Source organism: Myotis daubentonii, chromosome 17, assembly GCF_963259705.1.
Source record: "Myotis daubentonii chromosome 17, mMyoDau2.1, whole genome shotgun sequence".
NCBI classification, from domain to species: Eukaryota; Metazoa; Chordata; class Mammalia; order Chiroptera; family Vespertilionidae; genus Myotis; species Myotis daubentonii.
The window spans coordinates 50,670,862-50,696,044 of record NC_081856.1 but is presented as its reverse complement, the minus strand read 5'-3'; the positions used below and the strand labels follow the sequence as shown (position 1 = coordinate 50,696,044).

The following is a 25,183-nucleotide window of genomic DNA, read 5'->3' as shown; positions in this document are numbered from 1 at the left end:
CGCGGCCTTGTGGTTAGTACTATGGGCACCGAGCCAGGTGGCCTGGGTTTGAGTCCTGACTCTGCTGCTTCCTAACTGTGAGACCTCGAGCAATTCCCGTAGCCTCTCTGTGCCTCAGTTTTCTCATCAGGAAAATGGGCATGGTAATACTCCATAGGGTTGGTATCCATAAAAAGCACTTATAATGGTCTCTGCCTGTTAATTATTGCTCAGTAATATTTGTCATGATGATGTCGACTATGGTGATGATGGTGGTGACAGAGTGATGGGTGTGTAGCTGCTAAATGATGACATTCCTGGTTCCCTGGTCTGTCCCCATCGCTAGACAGATGCCCTGAGCCCAGCACAGGGCCTGGGGCAGAGAAGGTGCTCAGAAACCATTTTCTAGATGAGTGAATGGATGGATGAATGAATGGCTGAGAAGAGCCTTGAGCGGGCAGAGCAGCAGGAGCCTGGGGTCTAGCTGGAGACGCCCATCTCATTCAGTGGGTCCCCTCCAGACTCACCGCCTCGCCCTGGGGTTCCTCTCTCTCCCTCTGCCTTCATCAAAGGGAAGCTGCGGGCACATTGTGGGGCAAGGGTTCTGTATAATTCATGCTCTGTTTCTCTCTCCCTCCTCGCCTTACAGGAAGGAACAGCTGGAGGCAGCAGCCAGGTACGTTTCTGATTGTGAATTTCTCTTCCACCGCTGTGTCCGGACGGAGGGCCCAGCTCTGTGTGGTGCAGGGCCCCTGGGCGGCCATGCTGGTGACGGATAGAGCGTCACCTGCTTCATGTTAACTTACTCCAGGACACCTTCCTGGTGGGAACAGCCGCGCCACTTGCTCAGTTTCTCCTCGAGGTGGGTTCGGTGCCGGCAGTCCCGCACCCGCTGTCTCAGTGGGTCCTCCCCACCGCAGTGCACCCCCGAGCCTCACGTTTAGATTCAGGAGACTGGGCTCACTCCCTCTGGGTCACCCGGCTCACTGAGTGACAGACCAAAATTCAAACTCAGGCCTGAACACGAAGACCATGGTACTTCACTACGTGTCGCTTCCTTTGCTTCCTGGGCCCCCGGGTGGCTCTTTGAAAAGGGAGTCGGGACTGGAATTCGTGGCCCCACAGCTGTGGCCGTGAGCCTTCTCTGTCCCTCCCTCTCGCTCCCTCTCGGGAAGATGCCGCAAAGCAGAGAGCCTGGACCTGCTCGAGGCTGTGAAGCAGGACCGTCCCTGCCAACGTCAGCTTAGATATGTATTTGCTCTGTTATGTGGACAGACTGCTTGGGGACCTTGCACTCGGTCTCCTAGCCGTTCAGCTCAACCGCGTTCTTCTGCAGCTGGCAGGAGCAGGGCAGAGGAGGTGGCAGGGCCCTGGACCAACTTGTAGGGGAACCACTTGGGGACAGTGGTCTGTGGGAAACTGGGTCCGTCCTTCCGAATGGGGTCCATGGTGCCCTATCCCCTCCGTCACCCCACCTTAAAGAGCCCCTTACAGACAGCACTGAGCTCCCAACAGAAGCAATGCCGCCTTGCCACCTTCTTTGTGCCTGTTTTCAAAGGACGTGCGTTTCTTTCCTGGACCCAGTTTGGGCTGTAGGGGGCGCTGGGGGATACTGCCGAGGAGGCTCAGGGGACATCTGCTAGGGAACTGCAGAGGCAGAGCGGGGAGACACCTCAGAGGGGTGCTTTTACAGAAGCCGAGCCTCCTGGGGGGTGGGGGGGCAGGTTCACCCCAAGTTACAGGGCCTGTGAGCTCCGGGGGTGACACAGCCAGGTCTCAGGACTCCCAGCGGGTGCTCTTTCCCCTCCTTCTCTCAGGACCAACAGGGTTTTAGATCATGCAAGTGTTGATACTGCAAGTTACTCAGTCTACCTTAGGAGCCTTTTCTGTACCGGCATGAACAGAATTCAGCCAATCTGGAACGTCCATGCCAAAATCACAGTGCACTGGGTTAACGAAGGCCAGAGAGAGGCATTTTGAGGCTTACAGAAAAGTGGGTGGGTGGGTGATGGATAGGCAGACTCTATGTTCTATGAGTGTCAGAGACCCAACTTAAATGACCTGGGACTGGGAGGACAATGTCATGGCTCAAGTCACCCATCAGACGTGCTGGGAACCATGGCAAACAAGGAATGGGGCCTTCTGGGATTCCTCCGTTCTCTCCCCTCTGCTTTTCTTTGTGGTCTCACTCTTTCGGCTGACCTTCGCCATCCTGATAAAGTGTGGGTGCAGGCAGCCCCAGAATCCTACATTTTTTCTTTGCACGCAGCTCCAGTGCAAAAATTCCCAGGGAAGCCCTTGGGTCAGCCCAATTTGTGTCCCACATGCACACTTTGGACAGACTCTCTGGCTCAGAGAGTGAGAAGCCACTGCCAGCCCAACCCTGGGCCATGTGTCCACTGTTAGAGTGACTGGGTGTGAGGTCACGATGCTATGATTGGCAGCTCCCGTTAGAGTCACTTGATTGAAGTTGGACAATCAGTTCCCCAATAGAATACGGTCCTTTTCCCTGAAAAACAGGGATGAAACATAGAGCAGACAAAAATCACAGTTGCCCCTGACAGGCATCAGTTCTCCCCATAAATTCTTAACGCCCTAAAAATAATATTGCATTACACACCATCAACAATGAACCCCTCCGAGCCTCATTTATTCCACATATTGCACCAGAAAAGACGGGTGTGTTGTGTGCGGGACATCATGTGCTCTTGTGTGTGTGTTTATTATTGATAGAGGAAGGGAGGGGCAGAGAGAAACAGAAACATCAGTGATGAGAGAGAATCATTGATTGGCTGCCTCCTTCACACCCCTTACTGGGGATCGAGCCTGCAACTCAGGCATGTGCCCTAGTCCAGAGTCCATCCCAGGACCCTTCAGTTCGCAGGCAACACTGACTAGGGCTGGGACATCATTTTAAGCATCAGTAGGGACTGTTCATTAGAGAGGCAGCATGGCTGATGATCAGGGGCATTTGTTTGATAGAAACTAGCATTTTCAAATGTTCAAAACAGGTACCTGTTGACAATGCTGTTTACTGGAGCCCAGTCGTTCGCCTTGTATTTCCGAGCATTTCAGGCTGAACAGCAGCCTTTGGGCTGTCTCTGCATTCGTCTTTGGAGAGGGAAGCAGTGTGTTCCAGGCAGCTTCTTTATCTCCTGTCTTGTATTATGTCCTTCCCGGCACAGCTGTCAGATTTAGTAGACGATCATTCTTTGGATCAGAGAATTCAAACATCATAACAGTCATTTATAAAGAATGCTCACGGCTTGCCGGGTATAGTTCTAAGCACATCCAGCCTCACAGTGAGCCCTTGAGTAGAAGCTATTTTTAACCCCCATTTTACACATGAGAACACTGCGGTTCAAAGAGGCAAGTGACTTGCATAAGGTTATACAGCTAAGAAAGTTGCGAGAGCAGGACGTGGCCTATCTTTGTAGTTCACGGTCGCAGTCACTGGTAGTTGGGAACTGTTAACCTAATCTGTTGGTTTGTTTTCTTCCGCCTTTTCTTGGCTCACGTACCTGGAGTCCCTGCCATGAGGCAGGGAAAGGCTCGGAGCCAGGATATACTACTGAGGGGAGGAGCATCGACAGGCGCTATAATTCAGGCTTTGCCTTCTCCCTGTGACATCAGCCACATGAAATTCATCTCCTGGGGTGATGGAGGATGTTGGCCATAAATCTCCTTCCGTGCCCTGGAATTAATGACTGTTAAAGGTGTGCAGAAATCGAACGCTCAATTAAGCCAAACCCCTCATTTCACTGATGAGAAAATTATTACCCAGAGCAAAATAAGAGCCTGGCCCCATTCCGACCACTGTTAGTATTTTCTGCCATCCAGACCCTGCCAGTGGGGCCAGGCTGCGAGTAACTGAGATGCAGAGGCGAGGCCTGGGCCAGTCTAACCTCCGGGGGATTCCTGGCACGTCCTAAGGGCTCGGTCTCACTTCTCCTTTTGGAACATGCAGGAGTACCCATTGACAGCACCCCATTCCCTCTGAATTATGAACCAATCGAAAAATAGACAGGAGTTTCTGAGAGAATCAAAGTACAGGCTACGTGCTGGGGGAAGCCCGTGGGCTCTGGGGGCGACAGTGAGCGTCCTAGCCACGTTTCGGATAAAGAGTCGTTGAGGTGACAGGAGGGTGGAAGGTTTCCCGGGAACAGGTCACAGCAGGTGCAGAGGCCCGGAGGTGTGCAGTCAGGGAACTGCCCAGGGGCGGGGCTGGACTTCCCTGGGGCTGAGAGCGGAGTCAGGAGCCCCTGCCGCCTCCCTCCGGACAGAACAATCTTGAGTTGACCTTTCCGTCCCCAACCCACTGAGTTGCAGTTTTCCCAGTTCACGTTTCAGAATCGCCTGTCCTCACCTTCCCAGGAAATGGGGCGTCAGCTCCAGGGAGGGCTTCTCCTGCCAGGCCCGCAGCCCCTCAGAGCCCACGGCCCGAGTCCTGCCCTGGAAGTCCGAGTGGAGAAAGGCCGGGATGGGTTTGAGTTTCAGGGGTGCACTTTGCCTGGCACGTGACGGTCCTTCGGGCATGTCAGATTTCAGGCAACACAACTTAGAGGTAAGCTGATCGCCCACTTTTGCTGGAGGGAGAATTCCCTAAGCCTCTTAGATGCAATGGCCGTGACTTGTGCCCGCCGCCTCCGGGTTCCTAATGCTGATGAAATCACATCTTGTCAGCCATCTTCTCTGAACAATGGGGCATTAAGTGAATGGAGCGCGGCCGTTCAGACTGTTCGAGGTTGCAATGAACCGTGTAAATGCCAAACCAGCGAATCCCAAACTCAGCAGATAGAAGCTGGGGAGGCCTCTCATTAGCTCTCAGATAGTCAGCACTTCCGGGGGCTCTCCTGGCAGGACAGAGTGGCTGCCGATGCTTTTGTTTTGCTTATTTTAATTGGAATTAAGTCCGCATAGACTTATCTCCTGCCGAGGTCAAGTTCAGTGACAATGGGGAGTATTTGAGTCTAGTGTGAATAAGTACTGTAAAATAATAGAATATTGGATGCCGATTGTAATAGAGAAATAAACAATTAAAAGGAGTGCTGTAAAATGATAGAGAGCTCCCAGGAACTCATTTCAGTTCATTAAAAAAACAAGGGCACACAACTATTTTTGTGGCCCAGGAAATGGTACCCATCCTTTCCACACATCATTAACGTTCCTAGGCGGCTGCGGGAAGAGGATTGCTAACGGAGATAATGGTGACAGCCAGCGTTTCTGGAAGGCGCTGGCATCCCAGACAGTGGCTGGCGCTCAGCATGCATTGCTCACTTACCCTCAGTCAGCCATGTGCAGCCAGGGCTGAGAGGAAGCGGGGAGCCGAGAGAATGAGTCCCATGTCCAGGGCACACCTTTCTCAGGACAGGCCCGTGCAGCCTGCTGTTGCCCCAAAGCCCGTGGTTCTCGCTGCTGCCCTGCCCATCGGGGTGTGCCGAGCAGGGCCGTGTGCTGGGTTCGGAGATAATAAGGCAACGTGTCTGCTCTGCTCGGACCACACAGTTCAGGGGCGGGCAGAGTGGGAACGCGCCATCTCCACACAGTATGGCAAACTGACGGGAAAGCGCAGCGTGTCTGTGCGGCAGAGGCGGGTGCGGAATGTCCAGGGGACGCTCAGGCGGCCTTAAAGGGCAGGTGAGGATGGGGGCCGCTGAGAAGGCAAGAAAGGGAGTGACAAGCCGTGGGCCTGAGTGCGGCCAGCCGTGCAGGAGGCGACCGGACAGGCGAGGGGCTTGGTGGGCATAGAAGGACAGACCCTCAGGACACATGGGCAGGGGCCGAGGAGAAGGGGGCCTGAGAAGGGACTGGGCCACAGCCCCCCTTTCCCGCACTCATAAGTAGGGAAATCTTCCACGTGGGTACAGCCGATCGCCTGCCTTGTCAGGTCATTCTCTGTCCTGGTAGCCATTCGTTGTCCTGGCGAGGAAAGCAGGTTTGGAAGCTGTGACTTCAGGTCCGGGAAACTGCATGTCTCTGAATCGGCCCGGGCAGGGCATTGAGGGGGCAGTGCTGTGAGAGAGCGGGCCGGAGGGAGTCGGGATAACAGGGCTTCAGCCATCCACTCCCTCGTGTGTTGTGTTCTCGGGGGCCAGGCGGAAGGCAAGAAACCTGGCAGATGTTATTCTGTGTGATGCTCCCCCGGCGCCTGGGAGGCAGGTGTTGTTAGACTCAGCCCGCGAGGACTTGGTGCGCAGAGAGCACAGGGCACCTGCTCGGTTGGCGGAAATGGGGGTGATCCAGCCTCCTCTGCAGCCCCAGCACCCGTGACCTCCTTGCCACGCCACCACAAAGATGTCAGCAGCTGGCACCATGCACATGGCTGTCATAACCAGACACACTCTTTAGAAATGCTAATTATCTCAGTTCCATGCAGAGCTGGTTCATTTGCTCACGCATTTATACCACAAGTGCACCCACTGTGTGTCAGCCCCATGTGGGGGATGGAGAGGGAGCACTGAGCTGAGTATATTGGTGTGTGGAAACATGCAGTGTGGGTTCTCTCTGCTGTGTACCTCCCAGAAAGGACTTCATTCCGCATGCTCACTAGGGCTAGAGGTGCAGGACCGGAAATAGAAGGCACAAAAGAAAAACAAACAACAACAACAAAAGAAATAGAAGGACCAAAATAATGTCTAGAGCACCTACTATGTGCCAAGCTCTATGCCAAATCCTTGACCAACATCATCTCAGCAATCAGGTGAAGTGGGGATGCTTCTCTCCACTTTAAAGATGTGGTAACTGGGGCTCACGAATGGTCCCAAGGTCACAGAAGTGCCCAAAGGTCACCTGGCTGGTGAAGGGTAGAGCTGGACTTCAAGTCAAGGTGCAGCCGGGTTTTGCACCAGGGCAACTTTACGTTTACTGGTGTTTATGTTTTGTGTGTATGTGCCAACCACACTCTGGGCGTAGGAAGCCCAGGGACCCTTTCTCAGAATAGCAACTTTTAATCCACAAGTAAAATGCATGCAACTACAAAAGAAAGTGGTTACAGGGAACCCTTGAATAACACCAGTGCTGACCCCCACAGTCACACATCCACCTGTACCTTTTGACTCCCCCAAAATATAACTACAGTGGTCCCTGGTATCCATGGGAACGGGTTCCAGGACCCCCGCGGATACCAGAATCCATGCATGGCCCAGGTCCTTATGTAAATGGCAAAGATCAATGCCTACAGTCAGCCCACCATGTCTGTGGATGCCCAAGTGCAGATCAGAAATACTGTTTTGATCCTCGGTTGGGTGACTCTGTGGATGTGAAACTGGGGGACACAGAGGGCCAATTTGTATAATCTTTTTTAAAACATGTTTTTCATTGATTTCAGAGAGGAAGGGGGAGGGAGAGAGAGAGAGAAACATCAGTGATGAGAGAGAATCATTGATTGGCTGCCTCCCGCACACCTCCCATAAGGAATCGAGCCCACAACCTGGGCATGCACCCTGACTGGGAATCAAACCATGACCTCCTAGTTCACAGGTCAGTGCTCAACCCCTGAGCCACGCCGACCTGGCTAGCGTTTTACTAGTACATTTACACCTAAGCATAGGAGGAAACTGAAGTCGGAGGAGCTCAGGCGCATGCCCAAGGTGTAGCTAGTCCACCGCGGAGCTGGGATCTGCACCCAGCCCTGCCCAGTCCCAGCACCTCCAGCAGCTTTAGCCCTGAGCGCCCGCCCCGTTCAGGCGCGGAGCAGAATGTGCGTGTCTTTATGGAGAGGGTCGGGAAGTCCGAAAAGCCTGCACTCAAGGAGGAAAATTGTTCACTTTTGCTTATTTTGTAGCCAAAAGCTGGGTCTCTTGGATCGGGTTCGCCTTTCTAATCCTCGTGGTAGCAATACTAAAGGAAAGCTATTTACCCCTCTGAATGTAGATGCCATAGAAGAAAGTCCTTCTAAAGAGCCAAAGCCTGTTGGCTTAAACAATAAAGAGCGTTTCCGCACCGCCTTCCGCATGAAAGCCTACGCTTTCTGGCAGAGCTCCGAAGGTAAGGCCTGTCCTCGACCCGGCCCGAGACCCCTCCCTTCCTTCCTCTCTCCCTCCCTCGTTCCCTCCCTCCCTCCTTCCCTCTCTCCAACTCTCCCCCACCTTGAAGTGCTCTCCAGTCTGCAAAGTAGCCCATCCCCTGCCCTCCCTCAACCCACTGCTCACTGCCTCCTCTTTACTCCCTCATCCCCACAGCTTGAAGGGCAGGGGGCGCCCAGGTATCTGTTCCTGGGCCATAGTTACCACACTCACCTGCGCAGACGCGGCTGGGAGCTTGGGGGCCTGTCACCATGGTCCCTTGGGTGGCAATGATGAGTGCATGGCCATGGAGTCCACGCAAAAGGTGGAGAGGGGCCGGGTGCAGAGCGATCCGCAGCCCGGGGCCTCAGCACCCTCAGGGGTGGGAGGATGTGTCAGAGAGCAGCCCTCAAGGGTGTAGGAACAACACCTCTGTGTTCCCTTTCACTTACGGAGAGAGGATAAGTAGGGCTCAGAGAGTGACCTCCCCCAAGGTCACCCGGCTGAGGACTGGAAAGAGCAAGAATGTGAACTAATGCCCACCTGTGTGACCTTTGCTGCCACCCTGGGAACTCGGAACGCACGTTCTGAACTGCAGACACCCGTGGCTCAGACTTCTGGGTAATAGGAGGGGATGCTCAGAAAGGCTGAGTGACCTCACAGCTGGAGGACCCTGCGGGGTTCCCGGAAGTGGGAACACAGACCCTGGAGCTGAGCCTGGAAGGCTGTGGCCGAAGGAGGGCCCTGAGCCTCTGCAGGTGCTGTGGCCGCCGTTGATACACGTGTCTCCCTCCCAGATGCCGGGTCCGGCGATCCCCTGGCTGAAGACAGGGACTACGGGAATGACTTCATCGAAGACATGATCCCCACCCTGAAGGCCGTCATCCGAGCCGTCAGGTGAGGCCCCACCCCCGCCCGTGGCCTCCCCAGGCCCCAGCTCTGCCCAGGACAGGGCTTTGTAAAGTGCGCTTGGCTTTGGGGAGGTGGGCAGGAGGCCCCGGGAGTAACCGGAGGCCGATGCAGAGTCTGTCCATACTCCACAGGGGATGCTGCTGAAGACAAATGATTGCACATCAGCACGTCGTCATGGGGTGTGCTACCCCATAAAGCAGCAGTTCTCAACCTTCCTAATGCCGCAACCCTTTAATATGGTTCCTCATGTTGTGGTGACCCCCAATTTCATTGTGACAAATTGAACATAATTAAAGCATAGCGATTAATCACAAAAACAATATGTAATTATATATGTGTTTTCTGATCGTCTTAGGCGACCCCTGTGAAAGGGTCATTCGACCCCCAAAGGGCTCGCGACCCACAGGTTGAGAACTGCTGCCTTAAAGGAAACTTTGATCGGAAGGCCCTTGCCAGGTGGCCCCGTTAGTTAGAGCGTTGTGGGTTCAATCCCCCTTAAGGCACATACAAGAGTCAGTCAGTGATGCATAAATAAGTGGAACCACAAATCAGTGTTTCTCTCCCTTTCTCTCTCAAATCAATTTAAAAAAATAAAATATATCCTAAAAACAACTGTGATCAGGATACAGGCGTGTAGAAAGTCCACAATTCACTGCCACAGTGAATTCTAGAAACTAAGTTGGTTCTCCAAGAGCCAGTCATGGTACTTGCAGAAGGTCCCGGTGCAGTGAGTCGGGGAGTGTTATCATACGGGGACCTCAGCAAAGCCATTGGCCTGCTTTCTCATGACACCATCGTGTCCAGTGTGACCGTAGTGCCACTGGTGAAACAGCTCCTGGCTTCCTGCCTGGTGGGATGATCTCCCTCAAGAAGACCCAAGGAGGCATCTGCCAGCCTGGAGGGAGGCCTGTGCTGCCATGCTCCCTGGTCTGCCTTCTGTCCTGTCCTTGTAGCGTGTTCACTGATGCCTTCGTTCAGGGTGGGCAGGCTTTTTTCTGTAAAGAGTCAGATAGTAAATTGGTTACACTTTGTGGCCGTGCATCTCTGCTGCCTGTACTCAACTCTCTGTGGTTGTGGAGACAGTCCATACATGGGTGGTGTGGCTGTGTTGCAGCATAACTTTCAAACCAGGCAGTGGGTGGGTCTGGCCTTGGAGCCGCAGTTGGCCGACACCTCCCTCAGTGGAGGTGTGCAAAGGGCAGGCTTATAAAAGGACACGAGGTTGGAGGGGATGGCAAGTCAGTCGGATGGTTTAATCAATATGTCAGAATAGTGCTGAGGGACCAGAGTCATGGGCTGTGACAGAATGAACTTTGCACAGCGGCCATAAGAAGGCCTGTGTGAGCACTGGATGGGGTCAGCTGTTTCCTACCGCTGGCCTGCGGTTAGGGGTTGTAGTTGCCCCGTCTCAGTGGGCACTGGCCTCGGCATGGGCTTCAGGGAGCATTAGCCACCCAGGTGGCTGCTGGCTCCCAGGAAGATGGAGGTGAGGGCTTGGCATCTATGAGTCCTGGGTGCCCCCTTTACTCAGAGCCTGAGAAAACGGGGGGAACAGAAGCCAGTTTCTCTTTGTGAGGAGCTTACAAGCCAAAGGATTAAAAAGGCGATTCAGGAAGAGAGATGTCAGCTGTGTGACTCGGGCCTTGTCAGCATCCAGACCTGGCCTGAGGAGCGCTCCGAGGCTCTTGGCAGGTGGCCCCGCCCCGGGAAGCGCCCGAGCTCTCGGCCACAGTCTCGCCGTCCAGAAAGCGGTCTGTCCGCAGATTGTTCATGAAACACGCAGCTCAGTGCCTGAATGAAGACTCGGGAAATGTTCGCTCGCAGTGTTACTCTAATGTTCTTAGTATGCAAATGATTGAGGGGAGGCGCCAAGGCGGAGAGGTTCCACCAGCCTCGTCTGTGTGGCTCGAAAGGCTGTCTCCCCATCAAGTCCTTTTCTCTTTGGTTCTCTTTTCCCCCACTGCCCCCGAGTTTGCTAGTCTCGAGTTATAGTTTCTCTACGCATGACACACACGTCTCTACTTCACCTTACAGGATTTTACAGTTCCGTCTCTATAAGAAAAAATTCAAGGAGACGCTGAGGCCGTATGACGTGAAGGATGTGATTGAGCAGTATTCCGCAGGGCACCTCGACATGCTCTCCCGGATCAAGTACCTTCAGACCAGGTAAGACGGCCGCACGTGGGAGGACGGTGCTCTCCTGACCGCAGAGGAGCCCAAGCCAGGTGGACCTCAGAGCGGAGCGTGCCAGGCCTTCAGAAAGCATGCGAAGTGCAGAGAGAAATTTGAGGAACAAATAAGTCCATCAAGCACTGCGGATGTCGGAGCCAACCAGCTCCAGGTCAAGCAGGCTGGGAGGAAGCTCGGTGACATTGACACGGCCAAGGTCAACCCCCTGATGGGGCCTCGTGGCAAGAAAGCATATGTCCGACTGGCCCCTGGCTGCGATGCTTTGGATGCTGCCAGCCAAGTTGGAATCGTCTAAACCCAGTCCAGCTGGCTAATTCTAAATATAAATTTTTCACCGTGTTGAAAAAACGTGCATCAGACGTCAATCCTAATAGCAAAAACATGGAAACAGCAACAATGCCCAGCTAATTGCCACCATATTTTGTTGACCACCTGGGTGCTCTGCCTATATGTGTCTAATCCCTTATCACCCTGTGAGGCAGAGCGTAAAAGGCGCCATTTCACTGATGAGAAAACCAAAGCTCAAAGGGCAAAGGACTTGCCAAAACTTACCCAGCCAGGAGGTGGCAGAGCTGGAGAGCAATCCAGGTGCCACTGGTTGCCTCACTCCTACTCTCTCTAACAGCCGCACCTCCTCAGTCACAACATAGACCAAGAAGTGAATGTAGCCCAGCCTTGGTGGCTCAGTGGTTGAGCACCAACCTAAGAACCGGGAGGTCACAGTTTGACTCCAGGTCAGGGCACATGCCTGGACTGCGGGCTTGATCCCCAGTGTGGGGCCTGCAGGAGGCAGTGGATCAGTGATTCTGTCATCATTGGTGTTTCTATCTCTCTCTCCTCCTTTCCTCTCTGATATCAATAAAAATACATTTACTTAAAAACAAAAAGGAAAGAACGGTACCTACTCTCATTCAAGTTATGTAGCCATCAAATAACATTTGCAAAATATATATCATGCGGTGAAAAAATTATATGACCTGTGAATATATTAGTAGCCATAATATGATTACTAATGCACTCAGCCCTAGATATGCACACGTACACATGTCCATATGCATGACTATGTATGTGATTATATTTAGACATATGACTTTATCCTCTGATGGCCAGAGAATACTCCCAGCAGCAGAGACCTGCAGAGCCAAGCACAGAGCCTAGGGTGTGGCAGGAAAGGCTACCTCATTGATGAGCTGAAGGCCAGCTAGGCCTGCGGGGCACAAGGCATTTCCGCTGAGAATTAAGGAGATGCCTCCCTCACCCTGTCTCCATGGGCTGGCTGCCTCTCTCTCCCCTGGGATGGGGATGATGCCGTCAACACCAGCGGACCCAAAAAAGATAATCTGTTGAGATGATACATTTTCTCTTTTTCTTTCTCTCTCCCTTTCTCTCCCTCCCCCTCTCTCTTTTCCCTTTAATTCCATATTCCACACCCACACCTGACAGGAGGGATTAGAATGAGTTGCTTTCCTCTCTGCCCATGTAAAGCGCCTTGTCACTTAATCCCCTCACTGTGTGTTCTCTTCCAGAATAGATATGATTTTCACCCCCGGACCACCATCCACTCCGAAGCATAAGAAGTCTCAGAAAGGGGCAGCGTTCACCTACCCGTCCCAGCAGTCTCCCAGGTGGGGTCTGTGCACAGTGCCGGACAGGCTGTGGGCGCCACAGCCCCGGGGGCGTCCCCATCCCCGAGTCTCTGTGGTTGCTTTCTGGTCGGGTGAGGTTGCCGGTCCCCGAATGGAGAGTTTGAGGGCTGCTCTGATTTGTGGCCATTTGAAAGGTTTCTGTGCAAACCCTGACCTCCCGTCTCTACGCAGACCACGTGGTGACACTTTGTTTTATGGCTGTTGAAAATGAAAAGCATGGCTTCTTTTTTATAAAATAAGAGGTTTTATTGGAGCCAGTCAAATACTTCATAGTAGCAGAACTCGGCACCCATCCACCTCCCACTCCTACCACGTCATCTTTCACGCCGTTCTCTAGATTCCGCATGTTTTCCACTCTTAATAAGATGGGAGGGATGAAATGCTGACCCCCACGGTATAGAATTTCAGAGGTTAGACCCCTCCCTGCGCCCACACCACACACACTTGGGGGAGCTCCCAACCAGCCGCCTGAGACTGAGGCCCAAGGACAGTCATTTCAAGGAACCAAACACTGGGCACAGTCAGGAGCTTGGGTCCCTTCCCTGGCCCACATGGCCTGCGGGATTGAGTGGCCTTTTCCAGCTGCACACGGGTGCGGTGGGAGTCATGGCTCCTGGGACCATGGCCCGCCGAGCTGAAGCGACCTTGCAGAGCAAAACCAGGTTTAACGATCTTATAGGCCTGTTGGCTCTTTCCTAGGAACGAACCCTACCTAGCCAGAACATCCACGTCAGAAATGGAAGACCAAAGCATGATGGGGAAGTTTGTGAAAGTCGAAAGACAGGTAGGTCTTTCCTTTACTGACCCAAAACTCCAGCATATAAATTAATTTCCACATGTCACTTTCCTCCCATAGATCAATAACACACGTGAGTATCTACCATTCCAAAAAGGATGTGGAAATTCAATGCCAGCTCCACAATTGCTGGCTGGGTGATCACGTGCACATTAATGAATTGTCCTGAGCCTCAGTGGCCTCACCTGTAAAATGGAGATCTTAATCCTCCTAAGCTTGCTGTGAAAACGAAATGAATTGGTGCATGTAAATTACCTAAAAAGGAGTGGGTGTACAGGAAGCACTTAACAAGTGGTAGCTATCATTCTGTGCTTCACGGTGTTCCCTTAAGAAGTGTTGGTTTCCTTCCCCCCTTCCCTAGATCCTTAAGGTTACCCGGGAGAAACGGCACTCTCAGTTGCTATTAGGATTTCTATCCATCCTTCTATTTTATTCATAATTCACAATTGGATCGGTGCAGGAGAGTGAGAGAAAAGCTCAATGATTCTTCTTTTTTGGCCTGAAAAGAATATCATCGTTCAGTTCTAAATTTTAATTTATATTTTAAAAGATCTCAGCCCGTCCACTTACCAGCTCTGTGACTTTTGACAAGTTACTTCATCTGCTAGTGCTTCTGTGTCCTCGCCTGCAAAATAAGAGTGATACTAGTATTCACTTCATAGGGCTGTGAGAAATTAAATGAGGTCGTATCTTGGAAGTGCATAAAGCAGGGTCAGATAGTAACCGCTATGTGTTAGTGACTGACGCTTGGCTACCATCTCAGCCATTACCTAATTCTGTGCTGTGCATCCTCATCGGTTGGAGGGGATGATATACCTGCCCACAGTGCTTGTTTGGTGAGTATGACTTGTCAGGGAGAGAAGGTCTCACACACACATGCGTGCATATACACACACATGCACACATGCATGAGCACACAGAGACACATGTATGCAGGCGCACATTCACACATACATACTCACATGCGCGCACACACATAATGCACACACATATGCACACATGCGCACACAGGCAGGCAGGCGCACACGCCGCACGCACACCGGCATATGCACTCACAGAGATTAAATAAATCCCCAGTTCGGTAGGTAGGAGCAGACCAGCTTATCTCTGCAGCTCCCACTGGCCGCGAAGGCCCCCAGGCAGGGTCTCCAGTTCTATGAAGCTCAATCCTTGCTCATCACCGCCCGCATCTTTGGGGCTCACATCACCTCGTAGGAGCAGCAAACACTACAATCCACATGCTTCTGGCTAAGGGAACGCTTGCAAATCAAGGACTCCCGCTCCTCAACCCACACGGCTGGCAGCCTGGCCCCTTCTCCCAGGGGAGAGGGAAGGCCTGTAGCGCCTGTCCTCGCACTCCCCGCCTCCAGCCTTCGCTTAGGCTGCCTGGGTTATGTCTAGGTTTGCACCACGTCGTGCGCAGGGCTTGCAATGGGGAGGCACGGACGAGTTGGCCGTCAGCATCAGGACTTGCAGGATCCCTCTTCCTTCCCGATAATTAAATGTGGTTGTAGCCTCTCCCGACAGGTGACAGGCACCCGCCCCGAGAAGGCAGTGATCCCGCCTCCTTGTGTTCCAGGTGCAGGACATGGGGAGGAAACTGGACTTCCTGGTGGACATGCACATGCAGCACATGGAGAGGCTGCAGGCGCACATCCCCTGCTATGACCCGGCCAAGGGCACCTCCCCGGCCGCGGAGGAGGAGAGAGGGGACCCCCGGGATTCGGAAATGAAAACCATCCTTTGCAACTATTCTGAGACGGGGCTCCCGGACCCGTCCTTCAGCTTCCACCAGGTGCCCATCGACAAAGTCGGCCCCTATCGGTTCTTCGCCCACGACCCCGTGGGCCTGCCCCGTGGGGGGCCCGGACCTGGCAGGGTTCCCGGGACCCTTTCCTCCTCCACCCCGGCGTATATGGAGCGGCCCACCGTCCTGCCCATCTTGACGCTTCTCCCGTCCCCCACTGACCCACACGGCCTCCGGCAGAGACGCAGCTTCACGCGGGACAGCGACACCCCCCTGTCCCTGATGTCGGTGGACCACGAGGAGCTGGAACGGTCTCCCAGTGGCTTCAGCATCTCCCAAGACAGAGACGACGTGTTTGGCCCGGGCGGGGGCTCGAGCTGGATGCGGGAGAAGCGGTACCTGGCCGAGGGCGAGACAGACACGGACACGGACCCCTTCACGCCCAGCAGCTCCATGCCTCTGTCCTCCACGGGGGACGGGATCTCGGATTCCATATGGACCCCATCCAACAAGCCCGTGTAAAGGGGTCCTGGCTGACTCCAGGGAACGTCCACAGACTCTGTATAGCTCACTTGCTCTCACGCCTGACACTCACCAGTGCGGTCCCCAGTGGCCACATCCGACGCCTGCATGTGCGTGACGGCCCCCAGCAGGGGCCGGCCATGGCCTGTCCTCCCTCGCCACCACCGTGAGGCCGCTTCCTTTCAGCATGGTCTGCATGCCCTTGCACTAGCTCAGTGGTCCACTCGCCTCCTCGGGACACACGCTCACCTGCTCTTCCTCTTTTTGCTCGCAATCGGACCAGTCCAGGGAGAGATCGCCCACGAGCTCTTCGTCTGTCTGTCTGGTTGGCTGGTTTGGGTTTGAGTTTGGGTTTGGTAAGCAGGAAGGTAGTTTAGGTTCTTTCTCCGGTCACCACCCCTTTCTGTACAACAGGCCCGTGGTTGGTCGGCTGTGTGTGAGAGCCAGCCACCAGTGCTCTCACATGCCAGTGAGGGTGTCTCCTGAGCTAAGATGTCAGGAGAGGAGTGAGATAGTCCCACATCGACAAAACCAAGAACCTTCCAAATTGTTTCAGTGAGGCCCCCAGCCTTCTGAAAGCCCTCCACAGGACCTCACGTGGTCTGCCATTGTCTAGTGTCACGCATCAATTTCCTCATCGTAAAAAATGGTGGTTGTCCCAGTGTAGCATTTCCGATGAGTTATGAGTTGGCGGGGAGAAAACACACACACACACACACACACACACACACACACACACACACATTTAAAGAGTTGCCAATTCCTGTAGCCAAAGATGGTGACATTGATCAGAAGTGGGGTGCCCCTCTGCACAGCAGCCAAGTTCAGTGCCTTCAAAATGAGGTTCCCACTCACAACCTCCCCATGAGACTTACACAGAACACCCATCTCAAGTGGAAACCGGAGTCACAGGGCACACGGCCTGTCTGGTCCACGTCTCTTTGTAAAACTGCGAAACCTTCGGCTCAGCTCAAGTGACGTGCCCGGGGCCACGCCGTTGTCCCTGGAGAGCTGGGCCCGGAGCCCAGTCCGCTGACTCGCTCTGTTCCCTGGGCTCCTGGCCGCACCGCTCTGCCCTTCCTGCAGGGGACCCGGGAATTGTGCCAAGACACCTGTACCCTGTGTTGTGTGCAAAGCACTTACCACACAGTTTATCCAGGAGGAGGGGGTTGTCTGCTCTTTTTTGCCAGATACACTTCCTGATGCGTTGTGTTTGGGATCCAGAAAAAAAATAATAGTACAGGAAAGCTACTTGTAATAGTAATTAATATGCAGATGGGCAGTATTTCCAGAACCGTCCATTTTCACTCCTGCAGATTTTTCAAACCACTCCCCACCATGAGACAGCGGAGGTGTCAGCCCCCAGCCTGCAGAGCACTGCTCCCCTGTATGCATCTCACCGTTAATCACAGGCCTCATAAGCTTAAGAGGCTGTGGCCTCTTATGGGATGCCGCTACTCTCTGAAACACTTTGATGGAAAAGGTTTCTGTGAGGTTTGGGCTGAATTAGCTAAATGACGGCTCTGCAGTATTATCACCTCACCCTTTTCCGCACATCTCAGCACTGGTTGAGGATGGTCGCCATGGAGACCATCAGGATGACTGAAATGGCGTAAACAAATGTCTGCATGTAAGTGCCACTGATGTCCTCCCTCAGTCTTGTCAAGAGCCATCAGGGCCGTGGCAGACATCTGGTTGATGCCGTCATCATTACCCGATGCAGCGGCCTTACATCCTGCTGGAGAGAGGGGCTATCTCCTCACAGTTCAGTTTCTGTCGACAGGGACTGTACCAGAGGCTCAGCATGCAGCGAGCAGGCAGGGCTGCTGCCTGGCCTGAGGAATTCCTGACAGGTAGAAAGCGCCTTTTACATGGAGAGTGCTCTGAATGGCTGGGTGTTGACCTTGAAGTCTGAGGTGGGAAATACACAAGAATGATCACACACATCGGATCTGAAACCCCTTCCCATATGGTTTGCCTTTGACCTTCCAGCAATCTGAAGGGCAAAGGGCATGGCTCATTGGTTCTCTTCTCGGCTCCCCTCAACATGCCTGCCGGTGCCATTGGAGTTGGCGCGGGAAAGCCTTAGCCCCTTCCTTAGGGCTTGGTTCTTGATTCTGACCTCCTGGGATCTTTCACCAGAAACGATGGAGCCACCTACCATCTAGCATGTTACTGTGTTCTTTTTTTATGTATGAGTTATTTGAAACAAAAAAAAATGGAGACTGAATCAAACAATCTACATAGGCACCAGTTATTCCCCCTAACTTATTAATATTCTTGAAGAACCTACTAAGCTTAGTATCTTACAAATGGATCCATGTTCCAGGAACTCAGTGGAGTTCGCAGCTGGAAGAGTGGGACTTCTCATCCTCCAGCTAAGAAATAATTACCATGGGCCCAAGGTGAGAGGACTGCCTTAGGGTCTTTTAATAACTTACGAAGGAGGGAGCTTGTATTATTTCCCAAACCGCTGGCGGGCAGGCCAGCTTCCCTGCTGGCTCCTAAGGCCAGGATGGCAGGGACTGGGTTTGTGCTCCTCACCACCAGTCTCCTACATGTGTATGTTGCCATTATCAGTGCAAAGACCGAATACATTTTTCATGAATGAATAAAGGATAAGAGTCTTAAGAGCTATTCTTTCCCATCTAAAAAAAAAAAAAAATCTGAAATCCTTTGCTTTGCTATCCTCTTTGGTTTGAAAAGCAAACCAAACCTGCTCAAGTTGCCTGCCCCCAGGCAGTATCACCAACATGATTGGCGCTGATGAAGCAGAAATTCAAGGTCTACGATTGAGCATAAGTTACAGGGAGAAAGTGTGTGCTTCCACAAAGATCTTTGTGTCAGAAGAACAGAATGATGGGATAATCCAACAGCACTGGTTGATAATGTGAAGGTTATATTTCAGATACACCAGTGGTTCTGAAGCTTACCCAGGAAATTGCAGTGTGAACAGGATCCCATGAAATAGTGACCAATTAATTCCATTATAAAAAGTAGGAATGGTTTTCCCAAGTGAAACTATGGCCTCATTACACAGCTCCAGGCTCTGTGTGTCGCAGTAAGACACATGAGAATGTGAAGAGGTCATGTTTTATCAGGATCAAAATGAATGAGACAAATTTACTTTCCCAGCGTCAGGTAAAGGGATATCATTGGGCTGAGAAGAAAGTACTTGATACCAAGTGTGAGTTCTGACTATCAAATACCAGCACACGAGGAAACACAAAAAATATTTTTTTTAATTGTGAGAGAAACAACAAAAAAACCCCACACCAAATTGAGAAAGTTCTATTCACTAGCTGCTTTTTCTGGGAACTGAGCTTAGATTTATTAGACATGACATTGATATTATGAAACTCTGGTTTTCATAAAAAAAAAACCTATCTAGAAAACCCCAAGGTATACTATAGTTCAAAATTAGCTAATTAATTGACAGTTGTGCATTATGCCTTGCCTATTTTGTGCCAGGCAGTTCCTGGACACTGTAAATTGAAAGAATAATTACTTGTTGGAAATCCTAACATAACAGGATCTACTCATAATTTGCCAAGACCATTCTCATAATTTGATGCCACTGTAATGACTGTAATAAAAACATTTACTTATTAATTTATAAGATTAAGCTGTGTGCTGACTCTAGGCAATGCACTTGAAATTCAGAACTATGAAAACCACAGTTCCTGCCATCAAAAAGCTAGGAACTTGGTGGCCTCAAATATTGGAAGTCCCCTCAAACTATGTGTACCACCAATGGCAAGTCTCTGATTTCATCCCTGAAGAACGCTCCACAGACAGGAATGTTTCCTAGCTTGGAGTCACTGGGAGAGAGAACATGGAAGAAATGGAGAGCAAAAATTCTGCATCAAAACAGTTATGACCCCATCAACCAGAGAAGACTGAACGGATTGAAGGGGGACTTTGAGTTTGGGTTCCATGCTTTGGACTTTACAGCCCCAGATAAGCACACGTGAAGAAGGTTCTAGAGTACCTTGGAAGGTTCTTGGGGGGCAGTTAGGGGTACAGGTTTTTCCTCTCCAAATACCTACGAGGATTGAGTTCTGGCAAGTCACTGAGCTACTTTAATTTAATTGTGTTGACCAAGAGAACCGCATGGTACAGGCCCAAGACACAGCGTCCGTTACAGGAGAAAGGTGGGGCTACCTGTGGGGTCTGCTGATCAGATTCTTCTGGGGCAGGAGAAGAAGTTTATCCAGACCTCCGAGAAGCGGGCTGCACTTTGGAAAGAGCTGCCAAGCCCACGCCAGGCTTCCCCCAGAAGGTACCACGTAGCTGGTCTGTTTTCCAGGAATACGCTTCCGAGGCATCTAGAACCAAGGCCTCGGCCTCCACATAGCACATACGTTTCAGGGGGAAATAAGTTAAAATGAGCTCTAGATACAAGTGGCCTGAGTGTGACTACAACGGAGCCATCAGAAGCCTAGCCCAGGGCCTGGGAACATACTCGCCATTCCTCTTGGAGTTGTCAAATGAAGGGAAGTTTGATGCCGACGAGTAATGAAACCTGAGCATGTTCTTCAATGTCCATTCTCCTCTGCCCAAAGACGGAGGCCAGGGTAGGCGGAACTGGCCCTAGGCTCTCTGTGAGTTGCTGGCGATGTAATAGTTTTCTCTCTTGACTTCATGCAATCCTCTTTGCAGCCCATGGGGGAGGCGTGTGGTCCGCATCCTCTAGGTGAGGACACTGAAGTAGGCAGGGGAAATACCGCGCCATGGGTCACTCATTGTAAGAGTAGATCTGGGATCATCATCAAAACCCATGTACCTCCAAAGCTCATTCTCCCCCAGCCACGTCTCCCAGGAAAAGCTGCCAGGTCCCGCCCTGCGGTCCTTCACCACCTTGCCTTCCTCCGCCCGGTCAGCTTTCTAGTAAAATGATCACAGACCCATTGCTTCCCTGGAGGAAAGAGAGAGTCCAGTGTTGGTTGCTCCACTTGGTTATTCAGCGGGTCCTGCCTGTTGCTTTGAGTGGTTTCACAAGCCAGCTTCTGTCAGTGGCAGGAAACAATGCCACGTAAACCACTCATCTGGTCCATGTTGGAATCCGTCGGCTCTTAGAGGTGGGTGTGGCTGCAGATAATCCCCTGAGCACCCCTTGTTCTCGGTCCCCAAGGATCTCCTGTCATTGTTTTAAACAAGGTCACTGTCCCTCTAGACTCTGGTCTTCTGTGTCTAGACTGTACCTTTATGTCAGGTCTTTGAAAACCTGCAGAAACAGGTGCATCTTCCAAAACACTCTGTGTTTCTCTTTCTTGATGGGAAAAGATCAAAGTTCCCAGGAGAAGCCAGCTCTGGGGATGGGGCCTTCTTTTCCCTTTGAGGACTTTTCCAAGGAGAGGAGAGCAGCCCCCCCTTCCACACGCGAGGGCTGTGTCCAGGCGGGAGGCCAGGTTCCAAGATGGGTGGAGTCATTTTATCAAGTGTCGGGGGTTTTGCTACTGGAGACAAGAGGCAGGCTCCATCTTGAAAATCCCCGTAGAAAGATGGGCCAATTTCATCAGCTTTGTCCATCATTCCATTTTAATGAGAAAAATGCTCTCTCTGTTGCTTCCGATGTGATATGGCTGTTCTTTTTTTCTCTTTCTAATGTAGCAGTGATGGAAAACAGAGACTCACTGTATTTGCTTTGGGATTGTATTTTCTTTAACCCCCTTTTACGGCATAGAAATCTGGTGCCTTGCTCCCTGAAATTGTCTCCATGCTATGAGTACGCTTTCTTCACCTTCTGGCTTACACGGGAACATTCCACAAGTGGCCTTTAGTGCTCTTTATAATATCATTTCCTATGATTTTTAAACTGTACGTGTACTTTATATTCTGGCTCCGTCCAATATTTGAACAACTTTAATAGGTTGATTTCCATATATATTATGCAAATAATTCTTACCTGATTTTTTATGTTCTCTCTTAAAACAAGTAAATACTGCACCACTTATTAATAAATAGACATTTCAATGATTATGTGGCGGAATGTTATTTGCTTCAATGATGACAAGGAGTGACAAAAAAAGAATTGGTTATTGGTTGCAGGTGGGGCAATGAGGGAGACTTGAGTATATTTGTAAGATGTGAGGAAAGAAGCAGTTGAGAGGGAGAGAATAAACAAGAAAGAACACAGTGAGGGAGTGAAGACCCAGAGGAAGACAGGTGGGTGCTCACAGCCGTGAAGAGCGCGCTGTGGGGGTTGCTCATTTCCTTGGAAACAGCCACTGTGCAGGCTGTGGACATACAGGGTTTAATAAAACCTTATCCAATTATTACAGTTTTAAGACATTACTACTCCCACTTTACAGATGAGGAGATCGAGGCCCAGAAACATCAAAGGACCTGCCCAACGCCAGACACTAATAAGTGGAAGAGTCACACACAGACCCAGGACCTCCTGCCCCTGGGCCGCATGTGACTTCCTTTGGAGAAGGCCCCCCCCGCCCCCAAGCCACAGAGGAGGAAAGCAGGTGACTCAGAGACAGAGTCAAAGGTCATATCAGACCCCCTCTCCTTTGTCAGTGTAACAGGAGGAGGTGTTTTCTCATGAGAGGGTGAGTTAGGGTGGGAACCTCAGGGTTTGTGCCTTAAGTTACCACCTATAAAGTGGGGCGACTACTGTCTACCTTGAACGGTCGTAATCTGGGTTGATGTGAGTAGAGAACTTAGGATCCAGCACACAGCACATCCTCAGTGAGTAACTGCTTGCGACCTTACCCTTGCCCACAGGCCCGGGCTCCACAGGCAGAGAGACAGGTGCTGGTGCAGAGCGTTTATTTGGGAAGTGATCTCAGGAAACGCAACTGAGATGGTAAGGCCTGTGGGGGAAGGGCCAGTGAAGAGTGGGCTCAACCCACCAGGAACCCTCTAAGGACCCACATAAATGCACCGCGGAATTGTCCCGCCTTGGGCAGGAGTCTGGGCCACTCCTCCGCTCACTCCTCTTCTTTAAATGCCTCCCTCTGACAGGTCTCCCTGTGCGACAGTCAGGCCAGCTCTGAGGAGCAGGACGGCACGGCCAGTGGCGCTGGGGGCTGTCAGTGTGCTGCGACCCACCTAGTGCAACTGCAGGTGAACTCGGGTGGGGGGAGGGCATTCGGGGTGGGATATCAGCGTCTGGCGCCTGCGCCCTCTTAAAATCCCTACATTCACAAAGGTAAACAAATCCAGCCAGGTTGCCCCAGTTCACGCTCTAAGTCAAAGACAGCACTGGGCAGCCGAGCCATGATGCCCGCGGGCATGACTCATGGTGAAAACAGTGCTTTAGCCTCTAGGAACCCGAGCAGATGATGCTCTTCTGGTACAATGTCATGATCCAGCTCCGGGGCCCACATCTGTCATCACTAAGCCCGAGGCCGACTTTGCAATGATGAGCAGAGCATCCACTCCGGCAACCATTCATTCCTCCCCCAACCAAACTCCCCCGCCCCAGCCTCCTCCGTATGACAGGCAGAGAAAGAGCCTAAAAGTTATATCCCTGAGAAAATGCCTTCCCATCTGCACAAACGGAGCAAGCCCATTCACAGCCTCCAGTCCCAGATACCCCCGGGGACAGTTACTGTTCCCAATAATGTCCGTTTCCAACAATGAGCGGAGCATCCAGGTGACCTGGGACCCAGTGGCTTCCCGGGAAGACGTGTAAGGTGTCTCCCCTGAGGAACTACCCCATTGTCCTTGTACCCTGCCTCCACCTCGATTATGGAAACGCGCCCAGCCCAGCGGTGTACCTCCTGGCCCTGGGCAGGTCAGCCTCAGGCCAGGGGAGTCAGCAGAGAGGAGAGGAGGAAGATACAATCAGAGGAGCGACAGGACAGGTCATGAAGGGCCTCGTGGGCCATTACAAGGACATTTGCTTTGACTCTGAGTCAGACAGGAAGTCACTGACTAGAGGGGTGACAAGATCTGATCTTTGCTAACGGGGTTCTCTGGCTTTTGTGTTGAGAACCCTGAAGGAGGCGAGGACAGCAGCAGGGAGATTAGTCAGGAGTGGTATTGTCGCTGACAAATCCATGCAGGTGAAAAGCAGATGGTTGCCTGGGGCTGAGGGTGGGTGGAAGGATTGACTGTAAATGGGCACAAAGATCTCACTGGCTGGCAAAAATATTCCCAAACTGGACTGTGGTGGTCATCCAACTTGTCAAATTTAAAAATTACAATGAGTGAAGTTAACAGGATATAAATTACACCTCAACACAGTTGTTTAAGAGATCTCACCTGGCCAGCATGGCTCAGTTGTTGAGTGTGGAGCTATGAACGAACCCGGAGGTCACGGTTCGATTCCCGGTCAGGGCACATGCCCAGATTGAGGGCTCGATCCCCAGTAGGGGGCGTGTAGGAGGCAGCTGATCAGTGATTCTGTCTCATCATTGATGTTTCGATCTTTCTCTCCCTCTTCCTTCCTCTCTGAAATCAACAAAACTATATTTAAAAAAAAAAAAAAGATTTCGCCGAAACCGGTTTGGCTCAGTGGATGGAGCGTCGGCCTGCGGACTGAAAGGTCCCAGGTTCGATTCCGGTCAAGGGCATGTACTTGGGTTGCAGGCACATTCCCAGTAGGAGATGTGTAGGAGGCAGCTGATCGATGTTTCTCTCTCATCGATGTTTCTAACTCTCTATCTCTCTCCCTCTCTCTCTGTAAAAAAATCAATAAAATATATTTTTAAAAAAAAAGATTTCTATGGCTGATATAAGGGACAGTCATGCAGGGAACCAAGAGTGGTAGCAGGTGACAAGTTAGCAAGAATCTCAGAAGCCCAGACAAGGAAGACCAGCCTTGAACTTGGGTGGTACAAGCAGAAGGAACATGACTGTGCAGGTTCTTCTAGGCCCGGGGTTGGCAAACTTCTCCTGTAAAGGGCCAGAGGGTCAGTACCTCAGCCTTTGCGGGCCATGGGGTCTCTGTCCCAACTTCTCAACGGGGCCGTGGTAGCACACACAGCCTCGGAGAGGAAGAATGAGCGCAGCAATGTGCCAGTAACACTTTATTTGGAAACATTGGAATTTGAATTTCATATCATTTTACGTGTCACAAAATACTGTTCTTTTTATTTTTTCGCCCTAAACCCATCTGAGCCAGGAACATAGGCAGCGGGGCCCAGGCTGGCCGCCCCGGCTCCGGGCACCTGCCGAAAGGGGTGAGCGCTGCCTCCGCCCGCACGCCAGGGGCCGCTTGGCTCCCAGACCTGCCGACAGGAAGGGGAAATCATCGCTCAGGACCCTGCCTGCTCCTCCAATTCACATAATTGCCGTGTGGAGCGCCTTCCAGCCCACGCTGAATTGCTGCTTTGTCATTCCGCTCACGATTCTATTCAGCCCCTAGCACCGCACTTTTCTCCAGCGAAGTTGATCCAGTTTCACCTCCCTGAGTTCTTGGTAGGATTAT

General features: G+C 51.9%; 1 protein-coding gene across 1 annotated transcript in view; it reads left to right on the top strand.

The window, feature by feature from the left end:
- The window catches only part of KCNQ3 (potassium voltage-gated channel subfamily Q member 3), a 164,999-nt gene extending 143,225 nt beyond the window's left edge, over positions 1–21,774 (top strand). Inside the window, exons 9-15 of the mRNA XM_059672320.1 lie at positions 633–655; positions 7,763–7,965; positions 8,780–8,879; positions 10,929–11,060; positions 12,611–12,709; positions 13,430–13,514; positions 15,106–21,774. Coding sequence (XP_059528303.1) covers positions 633–655; positions 7,763–7,965; positions 8,780–8,879; positions 10,929–11,060; positions 12,611–12,709; positions 13,430–13,514; positions 15,106–15,795 — 1,332 coding nt within the window. The 3' untranslated portion in view covers positions 15,796–21,774. The remainder of the gene's footprint in view (positions 1–632; positions 656–7,762; positions 7,966–8,779; positions 8,880–10,928; positions 11,061–12,610; positions 12,710–13,429; positions 13,515–15,105) is intronic.
- Positions 21,775–25,183: the final 3,409 nt, after the last annotated feature.